This window comes from Drosophila grimshawi, unplaced genomic scaffold (genome assembly GCF_018153295.1).
Source record: "Drosophila grimshawi isolate 15287-2541.00 unplaced genomic scaffold, ASM1815329v1 contig_1367, whole genome shotgun sequence".
Taxonomy (NCBI): Eukaryota; Metazoa; Arthropoda; class Insecta; order Diptera; family Drosophilidae; genus Drosophila; species Drosophila grimshawi.
The window spans coordinates 7855373-7868767 of record NW_025062889.1 but is presented as its reverse complement, the minus strand read 5'-3'; the positions used below and the strand labels follow the sequence as shown (position 1 = coordinate 7868767).

Here is a 13395-nt window from a genome sequence, read left to right as displayed (position 1 = left end):
GCGAAACTCCCAACATTCTGGCTCATTATTCAGTATTTTCCCAATGTCTATATACAAATTCGTTGACATTTTCAGAGCCCATTTCCAGCAGTCCGCCCAAGATAAATGCATTGACCTATAAGCCGAACATTGTGGAGACTCAAGCAGCCACAGCAATACTCTGTCCGGCTCAAGGTTATCCAGCTCCTAGCTTTAGGTGCGTTAAGAGAAAATCTAAAATTAAAAGGCTGCTATCCTAAACCAACAAAAGGCATCTTTTTCACACCATTTATTTTTAATATTTCACTATTGATTCTTGTAAACTTTACAGAACCAATTTCAAGTACTGCTCCTAGAACACCTGCTCTGGTCCAGAAACCTCTTGAGCTGCATCAGAGTCAGTCGATTTCCTTGCTTTGCCCAGCTCAGGGCTATCCAGCACCCAGTTTTCGGTAAGCCGAAACTCTCATCTGCCCAACATTCAGTTCTTAAATGGAAACGTTTAAATGAATTGCGTTTTATAACACTTTGTTTTTGGCTGTTTAGAACCAGTTGGCGGTAAGGCGCCCACTCTGCTCTCCAATGACCACAAACGCTCTTGGATCGAACGCTTGCTGTCCACTAATTTGGCTATATTCTGTCCAGCTCAAGCTTATCCTGTGCCAGCATTCAGGTTAGGTTTCTGAAAGTACCATTAAGGTTTAACATTAGATTGTTTGTCTTTGTTAAATTATTTTCAGAGCCTGTTTCAAGCACGGCACCACGCATTCCCTCGATAATGAGCAAACCTTTTGAGCTGCATAAGGGAACAGATATTTCGCTGCTCTGTCCTGCTCAAGGCTATCCAGCGCCTAGCTTTCGGTATTAATAATATATTTGGCTTTAACGATATGAATTTTGACCAGACACCAAACTATGATGACATTTGAAAATTGTGTTTTCAATTTTAATTGCAGTATAAATGTAGATGCCAAACCATTGCCATAAAGCCATTGCTTTTGAAAATCGGTTAGATTCTGACAAAGTTATGGCTACAGACAATTTTGACCATTACTTCTAACACCGAACCTATCTATCATGCATCCCACCATTCAGTTAAAGTTTCTCCTTACGATTACTCAATAAACTATTTCCATTCAGAGCCCATTTCGGCAAAGGCTCCCACTCTCTCCACTGATACGAAATGGTCGGGAATTGAAAGGCACCGCGACATGGATATTGTGTTGTTGTGCCCGGCGCAGGCATTTCCTGTTCCCGTCAGCAGGTTAGTCGAGAAACGAGAATCGAGAATCGAGAGTTCCGTAATCTGTTAGCGGCGTGCTTTTAATTATGCATTACGCGTGTGAACTTTAACCCCAAGCGAGGGACCGAAGCGTTGTTCATTCATAAAATGTGCGCGCAAACAAACATAAAAAAAACACAGACACAAATACAAACACAGGCAATGGCAAAATAGGCGCGCACACACGCATAAAAAGTAAGCTAAATAAACAAACCGTAAACCGGCAGTGGCAGAAATCCATAGAAGAGTAGCAAAGGCAATAAAATGCAACTGCCGCCCCCAACCCACTCCAATCCACACTCTCACTCTCTCTTGCGCTCTCACAATTTGTGCTTGTGTGTGTGTGTGCCTGACTGTTTGTAAACAAACGCGTAGCACAGCTGATTGCGCTCTCTGTTGCTCTCTTGAGCAGTGCGCACGCTCGCATTCCACACGCACACACATACATAAAAATTTCCCAAGCAATTACCCCTACATGCGCACGCCGGTTTTTGTGTGGAGCATTTGTGGACTGCATGCGTCTCGCTCGCACACCGGTTTATGAATGAACGCACGTTTCTGGGTCAACTTTCGCTTGTTGACTCTTTCCCGCCACCTGTTGCGCCCACATCTGTTGAGTTGCGCTTTGTGCGCAAGTCGCATTGCGTAATTTAAATAACCTTAAGCTTAACATTGACCCCAATCAAATATGCATTGTGTGGTTTAAGTTTATTGCCCGCTTTCTCTTCTCTGCTTCTGCTTTTTGCGTTCATTCGAACTGAGTTCGAAAAGTTCAACGTCTTTGGGGGGTTGCGTTTAACTGTGAGCTTTGTGTCAAAAGGTCACGTTCAAAGTGCTCGTGCACTTGAGGTTTTTTTCTTTTCTTGTCGGACTTGTATTAGATTTTGTTTGTGTGGTTGGCTTCCAACTTTTTGGCTTTGATTTTATGTAATTAAATCACATAAATTTTAACTTATGCATTTAAACTTGAGCTCGAAGCTAAATGAGGTGAATATATCGAAATCTGCTAGGTTTGGCAACAATTAAGTGAGTTTTAGCTCTCCCATTCATTGAGGCAGTTTGCTTTAAGCTTCCCTTTCCTATCTCATAGTTAAGTGCAAGTTTTAAAATAAGAAGAAAAATGTTTTAAATTATGATAACCTTTAAATATTTCTTTAAAAATCATTTTAAACAAATTTGATCCGAAATAGAAGGTAATTACCGTTATTTTCACAGAGCCGATCGGTTCAAAGGCGCCCACTGTGCCCTCGGGCGTTCAGACCTTTCAGCAACATGTACCCCTGGGTTTTAGCTTTGCGATGCTCTGTCAGGCTCAGGCATTTCCAGTGCCTGTATTTAGGTAAATACAAATTGAGTACCCAAATGCTAATAAGCTGCCCAACTCTAAATTCACTCAGTTTATATTTACCACTCCGAGTAAATAATGTTAAATGCGATTCTATTTCAAGAACCTGTTGGTTTCAAGGCGCCCAGTTTTCCCAGTGTTGCCTCCACGTTCACCATACACGCTCCCCAGCATAGCAACTTATCCTTGACCTGTGAGGGTCAGGCGTATCCTGTACCGATATTTAGGTAACTAGGATTAATAGTTTAATAACTGTTGTCTTTGTCAGTAACTTGGACTAACACTTGCCAACTGGTTCTCTAGATGCAACTAGAATTATTTTAATTGTATTTTTAATGCCATTGATTTTAGAACCTGTCGGGGCAAAGGCACCCACATTTTCGAGCGACTCCAAGGGTAGCATATTCGAGCGTTCCATCAATGCTAGTTTCGCGTTACTGTGTCAAGCACAAGCCTTTCCCGTGCCCATCATTAGGCAAGTTGAACGAGTAGCTTCCATGTCGGGCAGTTTTTGGCTTTTAGGAATACCCATTTTTACATACATTGCTTTTTACAGAACCCATTGGCTCTAGGGCACCCACATTTTCCTCAGACTACAATTCCTTTTCTTATGCACGCCCCGTGGGTCAAAGTTTTGCGCTGCTTTGCCAGGCTCAGGCATTTCCAGTGCCCGTTATGAGGTAGACTGAATCAGTCATTAATTTCATATCATTCAGCTCATTCAGGCAGTTTTTGTATTGCTATTAAGAGTATTTTTAAGGCGAACAATCAATTGCAATTTACAGAACCGATTGGAGCAAGAGCGCCAACCTTCTCGACAGATTCAAACTCCTTCTCATATACCCGAGGAGTTGGTCAGAGTTTTGCGGTACTTTGTCAAGCTCAGGCATTTCCAGTGCCAGCTATGAGGTAGACTGAATTAGTTATTAATTTCTTAGCTATCAGTTCATTCAGGCAGTTTCTGTGGTGTTATTAAGAGTATTACCATGGCGAACAATCTATTGTAATTTACAGAACCCATTGGAGCAAGAGCGCCAACTTTCTCTACAGACTCCAACATATTCTCATATAGCCGGGGAGTGGGACACAGTTTCGCACTACTTTGCCAGGCTCAGGCATTTCCAGTGCCTGCTATGAGGTAGCTCCATTTATATAACGACCTCTTAACATTCAGACAGTTATCAATTATATAGTTTTCTAACGAATTGTGACTATCTCTCACTCAAATTCCAGAACCCGTCGGTGCCAAAGCGCCCACATTTGCTAGTGTCTCAAAAATCTCTAGTTTGCTCGGTGGCAGCTCGAGTGATATTGTTTTGCTCTGCCAGGCTCAGGCATATCCTGTGCCGTTTAGTAGGTAAACATTCAAACAGTTTTCTATCTTAACAACATTCTTAAAACTGGTCACCTGCCAACTGTTTGTGTTTGGAATCGCATGCCGAAAATAATTTGAAATATTTTCGCATATTTTTAGAGCCAGTCAGCGCTAAAGGTCCCACTTTTGCTACCGATATGAAAAGTTATACATTTGTGCGGAACTACGGTCAGAGTTTTGCACTTCTTTGTCCCGCTCAGGCGTATCCTGTGCCCCTAATAAGGTATCCATAAAGTAGCATTAAGTATTTCTCAACCAGTTCAGGCAGTTATTTTATTTACTTTCTCACTTGTTGCTATTCATTTTTGTAGAACCTATTGGCGCAAGGGCTCCTAGCTTCTCGGGCGAATCGAAAAGTTCTACATTTGTCAAAGAAATCTCGACTAGTTTTGCCTTACTCTGCCAGACTCAGGCATATCCCGTGCCCATAATACGGTTAGTTCCAAATTCCAACAAAAATCGGGCAGTTTTCTCTGAATTTTGCATAGATCATAACGCTCATAATGCTTTGCAGAACCCGTGGGCAGTGTGGCTCCTAAAATCTCCGGTGGTCGTCTGCAAGAAATGACAAGAGCTGCGGCCAATGATTTATCCATTTTGTGTCTAGGTCAATCCTATCCAACACCAGCTTTTAGGTAATAAGCCCAGCGATATTCAGGCAGTCTTTTCATATTGTTTTTTCTCTATCAAAAACTCTGCTTGATAATTGCTTTTCTTTCAGAGCCCATTGGTAGTGTAGCGCCAACTGTATCAGGTGATCGATTGCAGGAGTTGACTCGCAAATTGAACTCCAATTTCTCCATACTCTGCCAGAGTCAGGCATATCCCATGCCAGCTTTTAGGTACTAAGTAATACCTCAATATATTATCCAATCGTTCAGGCAGTTTGTAGTTTATAGTCTTAGAGCATTCCTAAACATTTTGAGCTTGTCAACCTTACAGAACCCATTGGCCATGTTAAGCCACGCATTGCGGTCAAAAGCATTGAGATCAATGATGTGCCCTTGAATGAAACCTTTGTAGGCCATTGTCCCGGGCAGGGTTATCCGGTGCCAGTTTATAGGTAGCTCAACTTTTGTTTAGGGCGTTTGCCTATCTGTTAGGAACTTGATTTCCCCCTACCCCAAAGTGATGCACAAAATAAGCAAATGATGTGAACAGAACTCACAAATTTGAGGTGAGTATATACAGAATAGTTGCCATAGCTGAAGTGGAGAGTAAGTATAAAGATCGACATCCAGACTATGAGTTCTGTTAGTTTCAAAAGAATTCCCTAAGACATTTGCTCGTTTTGTGTTCACTGTCCCAAGTCAACCTTAAACACTTGACTAGCATCGATTAATCTGTGTTTCTCGTTCCAGATGGTACAAATTCATTGAGGGAACCACCCGTAAACAGGCTGTTGTATTGAATGATCGCGTCAAGCAGGTTTCTGGCACACTTATTATCAAGGATGCTGTTGTCGAAGATTCTGGCAAATATCTGTGTGTTGTCAACAACTCGGTGGGTGGCGAAAGCGTTGAAACTGTCCTGACTGTAACTGCACCACTGTCCGCTAAAATCGATCCACCCACGCAAACCATTGACTTTGGACGTCCCGCTGTGTTCACCTGTCAGTATACCGGCAATCCTATCAAGACCGTCAGCTGGATGAAGGACGGCAAGGCAATGGGACACAGTGAGCCTGTGCTGCGCATCGAGTCGGTGAAAAAAGAGGACAAGGGCATGTATCAGTGTTTCGTTCGCAACGATCAGGAATCCGCAGAGGCAAGCGCTGAGCTGAAACTGGGCGGTCGTTTCGATCCACCCGTCATCCGACAGGCCTTCCAAGAGGAGACCATGGAGCCCGGTCCAAGCGTATTCCTTAAGTGTGTCGCTGGAGGCAATCCCACACCCGAAATCTCCTGGGAATTGGACGGCAAGAAGATTGCCAACAACGACAGATATCAAGTGGGACAATATGTAACAGTCAATGGCGATGTGGTTTCCTACTTGAACATTACCTCCGTGCATGCTAACGATGGTGGCCTCTACAAGTGCATTGCCAAGAGCAAAGTGGGAGTGGCCGAGCACTCTGCCAAACTGAATGTCTACGGTCTGCCCTACATCCGTCAAATGGAAAAGAAAGCAATTGTCGCCGGTGAGACATTGATAGTCACATGCCCCGTAGCTGGATACCCCATTGATTCCATTGTCTGGGAGCGTGGTAAGTAAACAAATCGAATCCCATTCAAAAATGAGTTAACTAAGTATGTATTTCGATATGCTTAGATAATCGTCCACTGCCCATCAATCGCAAGCAGAAGGTCTTCCCCAATGGCACACTCATCATTGAGAATGTGGAACGCAATTCGGATCAGGCAACCTACACGTGTGTGGCCAAGAATCAGGAGGGTTATTCGGCACGCGGATCCCTGGAAGTGCAAGTCATGGGTAAGTTGATTAATTCATTTATTGCGCGAGACAACCCTTAAAAAGGTAGCTCGTCGCCAGTTTTATCTTTTGGGCGGGTCGAATTTTCAGCTCCACCAGCAAATACAAAAGAATCCCCTGCAACGTTGGTCGCTCTGTTCACTCGCCATTAATTGATCCATCCCAACTTAGTGCCGCCACAGATAGTGCCATTTGATTTTGGCGAGGAGGCCATCAATATGAACGATATGGTGTCGGCCACCTGTACGATCAACAAGGGCGACACCCCACTCGAGGTGTACTGGACAACGGCACCGGAACCGAAGCTCGGTGTGGCGCGTCTCATGTCCAATGATGGCATCTTGATAACCAAGACAACGCAACGCATCAGCATGCTGAGCATTGAGTCCGTACACGCTCGCCACAGGGCGAACTACACCTGTGTGGCACGGAATGCCGCCGGAATTATTTATCATACGGCGGAGCTGCGTGTCAATGGTGATGCCTCAGCTTATAGGAATACCTATTGTAGACCCTCAATTCGCTTGGTAGTTGTGCACCCTCGTCTAACGTTATGTATATGTATATTTTGTTAAACCCTCCAAAAACCCATCCAAGTACTGCCTCAGATAGTGCCGTTTGAATTCGGTGAGGAGAGCGTCAATGAATTGGACATGGTCTCCGCCTCCTGCACGGTCAACAAGGGTGATCTGCCCATCGATGTGGCCTGGACAAAGAATGGCGGTCGTGTCTATACCAACGATGGCATTGTGGTCACCAAAACTAGCACACGCATGAGCGTCCTCAGCATTGAATCGGTGCGAGCTCGCCACGCAGGCAACTATTCCTGCATAGCGACGAACAATGCTGGCGATAGCAAACATTGGGCCATTCTGGCCGTCAATGGTTAAGAGGGTTTTATTCATAGCTCATTAGCTTTGTCGTTACATTTTGCTTTGCTTTGCTTTGCTTTTGTTTAACCCAACCAACTCCCGCCCAGTTCTGCCTCAGATAGTGCCCTTTGATTTTGGCGAGGATAGCATCAATGAACTGGACATGGTCTCAGTTTCGTGTACGGTGAACAAGGGCGACCTGCCCGTGGATATCTATTGGACGAAGAACGGTGGACGTCTCTACACCAATGATGGCCTGCTGGTCAATCGAAACAGTCAGCGTTTAAGTGTCCTCAGCATCGAATCCGTGCGAGCTCGCCATGCGGGCAACTACTCCTGTGTAGCGACAAATAACGCTGGAGCTACCCGGCAATCGGCCATGTTGGCTGTCAATGGTTAAAATTCCTTACTGTCTGCTTTAAATCGACTTTGTTTGCTTTTGTTTGGTTTTACTTGAATCACAAATCCCCAACAATCCCGCATATTCACAGTCCTGCCCCAAGTGATGCCCTTTGACTTTGGGGAGGAGAGCATCAACGAACTGGACATGGTCTCGGCCTACTGTACGGTCAACAAGGGCGACCTACCGCTAGACATTGCCTGGACGAAGAATGGCGGGCGGGTCTTCACCAACGATGGCGTTGTCGTCACTCGCAATAGCCAACGCATCAGTGTCCTCAGCATTGAATCAGTCCGAGCTCGCCACGCAGGCAACTACTCCTGTGTGGCAACCAATAATGCGGGCGATACCCGACAATCTGCCATGCTGGCAGTGAATGGTTAAGCTTTAGTTCCTTTCGATTAGCTTCAAGCTTTTTCTTTCTTTTATATTCTGTTCAGTTTTGATACCCAACCCAATCCGAATTTCATTACTTGTCAGTGCCACCGTCCATTGCACCCTTCTCCTTCGGCGATGATCCTGTGAATACGGGCGAAAACGCTGGCGTTCAGTGCATGGTGCAGAAGGGCGATGTGCCTATCACCATCAAATGGACACTGAATTCGCGACCCATTATCAACGGCGAGGAGGGCATCACTATACTGAAGCTATCGCCCAAGACCAGTGTACTAAATATAGCCGCCGTTGAACAGTACCATCGGGGCACATTCAAATGCATAGCCGAGAATATGGCTGGATCTAGTTATACCACATCCGAGCTGAAAGTCAACGGTATATCGCTATCTGATATCTGATAACTGATCACGATCCAGCTTTATTATGTAGTTTATCATTTTGATTTGTTCATTTTTAATTTCACACTCCATTGACATAGTGCCACCCCATGTCCTGCCCTTTAGTTTTGGCAGTGAGGTCTTCAACATGGGCGATATTTTGAGCATGACTTGTGTGGTGCTGAAGGGAGACTTACCATTGAAAATACATTGGAGCCTGAACGATGAGGCCATTGAAACGGATAAGGATGGTTTCACTGTTGTGCAGATGAATAGTCGCACCAGCTACCTCAGTGTTGATGCCCTGGAGGCAAAGCATCGTGGTGTTTATAGCTGCATCGCCCAGAATCAGGCGGGTCGGGCCAAATATGCCGCTGAATTACAGGTTAACGGTTGGTGGCTCAAAAGCATATACATACTTTCTTAATTCTCTACTCTCAGCTACTTATTAACTTACTTTCGGTTTATTCGGTGTTGCCAAGCTTAGAATGTGTGTGCTGTTAAAGAGTTACTTAGTCGAATAAAAGCTGAATAGTCATAAACTGAAATTTTCACAGTTGCACCACAGATTAGCCCATTTAGCTTTGGAGAGGAGCCACTAAATCGCGGCGAGGTGGCTAGTGTTACTTGTGTGGTGCCCAAAGGCGATCTACCTTTGGATGTATTTTGGACGATAAACTCGGCACTGATAGTCAACGGTGAGCTCGGCTTTACCATAGTGCGACTCAACAAGCGAACGAGTTCGCTGAATGTGGACTCCTTGGAGGCCGCACATCGAGGCAGCTATAAGTGCATAGCCAACAATTCAGCGGGTTATGCTGAATATGTTGCGATTTTAGAAGTGAATGGTTTGTCACGTTGATAGTAGATATGTTTACTTTTGTTTATAGTTAGCTATTAGTTATTTTTATTTGATATTCACTTGTTTTGTTGTCCCGACTCCAATCTACAATTAAGTGCCTCCACAAATACAACCCTTTGACTTTGGCATCGAGCCCGCCAACACTGGTGAAATAGCTGGTATTTTCTGCATGGTACCCAAGGGTGACTTGCCCATGGAAATTCGTTGGACTTTAAACTCAGCGCCCATTATAACTGGGGAGCATGGTTTCTCCTTGTCGCGTCTGAATCCTCGCACCAGCTCGCTGAGCATTGATGCTCTGGAGGCTCGACATCGCGGATTATACAAATGCATAGCGGCAAACAACGCTGGCACCGCTGAATATAGCGCTGAATTGCATGTGAATGGTTTGTGCAGAACATGGGATCATTTAGGATCATTTACACACTTCTTTCATTTATATTTCGATTATTTTATGTTGTTCTATTTATTTGATTTCCGTTCTAAAAACCACTTTACCACTTCAAGTACCTCCACAAGTGCTGCCCTTTAGCTTTGGCGAATCGGCGGCCGATGTGGGCGACATAGCCAGCGCCAATTGTGTGGTGCCCAAGGGGGACTCACCCTTGGAAATACGCTGGTCCCTCAACTCAGCGCCCATCGTAGATGGCGAGAACGGATTTAGCTTAATACGTGGAAATAGGCGAACAAGTTTGCTGAATATTGATTCGCTGAGTGCGTTTCATCGCGGTGTTTACAAGTGCACCGCCACCAATGAGGCTGGGAGCAGCGAATATGTTGCTGAATTGCAAGTTAATGGTTAGATATGTGTGTGTGTGTGTAGCACCTTAAATAATTAATACCTACTGTACTATGCTTAAGTAGCACTAAAATCAACTGCTGAATTTGCTGTTTATTGTTGGAGCACTGTGCACTTCAAGTAATCGCGTAATGTTTGGCTGTGATAACACATTCAGCATCTGATGAGTTACAAAATTGTGTGTCCTGAGTAATTATCAAGCTGGTTTGTCATAATGATCAAAACCGAGTGTGTTGAAATGTGATCAGTCTGCGCTGAATAGTAGCTCAATAGCCGAGTATTGAGAATTCCTTTCATATTTTTGAGCTCTTCACTTCAACGATTTGTTTTTTATTTATACTTTGCTCAGTGCCACCACAAGTTATGCCCTTTATTTTTGGCGATGAGCCCTCCAACTACGGCGATAGCACCGCCGTGCAGTGTATGGTATTCAAGGGCGATACACCGCTGCAGCTACACTGGACGCTGAATGGACAGCCCATAACGAACGAGAATGTGGGCATACGTATTATCAAAATGTCACCGAAACTCAGCTCATTGAGTATCGATTCCATCAATGGTCATCATCGTGGACTGTTTAAATGCATTGCCAGCAATGCGGCGGGTAGCGCTGAACAAACCGCTGAATTAGTTGTCAATGGTTCGCTCGCCATAAATTTCTATTCAATTTTATGTGTATTCAACTTTCTTCTTTTTTTTTTTTGTTTATGCGTTGATATTTTGATTTAAAATACTCCCAATAATCATCATCCCACAGTTCCCCCACAAATTAGATCGTTTGACTTTGGCGATGAGGCATCTAACTCTGGTGAAACTATAGGCATACAATGCACCGTTATCAAGGGTGATCTACCCATTAACATTAGCTGGGCCCTCAACAATCAGACGCTGACTAGCGGCGACTGGGACGTGGTCATCGGACGCATGTCGAGCAAGTCGAGCACCCTTAATATTGACTATATAGCTGCTGAGCATCGGGGCAATTATACGTGTCGGGCTCGCAATCAAGCTGGCGAGAGTAGCTACACTGCCGAGCTGAAAGTCAATGGTGCCCATATAATCATCTATCAATGCTTGTGTAACTTAATTAAGGCTTTCTTCATTTCATTTGTTATACTATTTGTTTTGCCCGTTCCCTAACCTCGTGTTCCTGTTCCTGCTCCCACTCCGGTAGTGCTACCCAGCATCCATCCCTTTAGCTTCGACAATGATGCCAATGAGGGCGACAGCGTCCAGTTGACCTGCCATGTGGCCAAGGGTGATCTACCATTGAGAATACGTTGGACCCACAATGAACTGCCGCTCTTTCCACATCTCGGCGTGATGGCTAGTAAAATAGGGGAGCGCATTAGCCTGCTGACTGTGGAGACCGTCAAGGCGGTCCATTCGGGCAACTATAGCTGTGTGGCGAGCAATACGGCGGGAAATAGTAGCTACACTGCCGAGTTGTTTGTCAATGGTCTGCGTGCACTACCATCTTATATATATATCTATTAGGATTGTATATTTTGCTTTATTGTTTCGGTTGGAAACTCCCGCCTAATACACTTCACACACTCTCACACCCGACACTCAGTACTGCCACAGATAGTGCCCTTTGCGTATGAGGATGTCATCAACACGGGCGACTCCATTGACCTGTTCTGTCAAATCCAAAGGGGAGATCGTCCCATACGGGTGCACTGGAGCTTCGAGCGCAGTGCCAGCGACAGCGATATCAGCCTTGACCAGCTGCAGCCGCAGATGCGCACCAATCGCATCAGCAGCAAGACGAGCATGTTGTCCATTCCCAGTGCGAGTCCCGCTCATACGGGCACCTACACCTGCATCGCCAGCAATGCGGCTGGAACGACTAGCTACGGTGTCAACCTGACTGTGAATGGTATTCGAATCGATTGAACGGATCTAGTCTAGTCTTGGTGGTTGTGGTTACGTTTTAATGAGCTAACTCCGTTGATTGATACTAATCCATTTAACGCGTATTGGGAATGCTCATACCTATATATCTATATTATCATATCTATACTTACCTATGCTAACAACGACTGCAACTTTACTTCTTCCTGCCCCAAGTGTCGCCCAAGATCGCACCGTTCGACTTTGGCCAGGAGCCCTTGAACTACGGCGAGCCTGCCTCGGTGCAGTGCACCATTCTAGGCGGAGATCTGCCCATGAATGTTACCTGGCTGCTGAACAATGCCACAATCGATAGCTATCATGATATATCCTTCTCGCGCATTGGCAAACGCATCAATGTTCTGTCCATTGAGTCTGTATCCGCTCACCACGCCGGCCTCTACTCCTGTCATGCGCAGAACAAGGCCGGCCTCACAGCCCACTCGGCGCGTTTAATTGTTAATGGTTTGTCAGCAGACTGTGAACATTTCTAATTGATTTCTTATCATTTTCTTTAGCTATTTAGTTTTTCCTTTTTATTAAAAAAAATCATTCCCATATACCCAACCATATTAGTGCCTCCCAAGATAACGCCCTTCTCCTTTGGTGTGGAGCCCATGAATTTCGGTGAACCTGTCTCGGTGCATTGCACCATATCGGGCGGTGATCTGCCCGTTTCGGTCATCTGGACATTGAATCGCCATCCGCTCTTGCCGGAACTGGAGATATTCACTGAGAAACGTGGCCAGCGCATTCACAACCTAATGATCGATGCCATTGAGGCGAAACATGCCGGCAATTATACGTGCATTGCCAGCAACTCAGCGGGTCGCGCTGAGCATTCAGCCGAATTGATTGTCAACGGTGCGTGGCCTCAGAGCTGTATATACACAAATATCTTATTAAAACCTTTATAGATCTGTTGTCTTTATCAACATACCCTTGCTTGATTTCAACTGATAGGTTCGCAAGGGTATTTCCACTTCGGTATACCGAAGACTGTTTTGGCTTTTCTATCAACATTTGTAGTTTTTGTATTTGTCATTAAAACTCCTACCGACTCTTAAACTTACATCTTAAAAAAAAGTGTTGTGTGCTGCTGCTGAAGTGTGTGTAAAATGAGCTGACCAACTTGTGCATCTATTGTTTCCATCTCTTATGTTACGTATTGTCAAAAACTCTCACAATTAGCTTTACCCCGCATTAGCCCATTCTCGTTTGGCGATGAGTCGATGAGTTATGGTGAATTTGTGAATGTACAATGCACCATATCGGGCGGTGATTTGCCCGTTAACATTACCTGGACACTAAATGGCAATCCCTTTGAGGATTATTTGGAAATAATGACAACCAAGCAAGGCAAACGCATCAACGGGTTG

General features: G+C 44.8%; 1 protein-coding gene across 1 annotated transcript in view; it reads left to right on the top strand.

Annotated features, from left to right (window-relative positions):
• Positions 1-13395, top strand: part of LOC6559127 (Down syndrome cell adhesion molecule-like protein Dscam2) — a 67518-nt gene that overhangs the window by 33178 nt on the left and 20945 nt on the right. Inside the window, exons 7-9 of the mRNA XM_043214607.1 lie at positions 5343-6187; positions 6253-6414; positions 11697-12002. Coding sequence (XP_043070542.1) covers positions 5343-6187; positions 6253-6414; positions 11697-12002 — 1313 coding nt within the window. The remainder of the gene's footprint in view (positions 1-5342; positions 6188-6252; positions 6415-11696; positions 12003-13395) is intronic.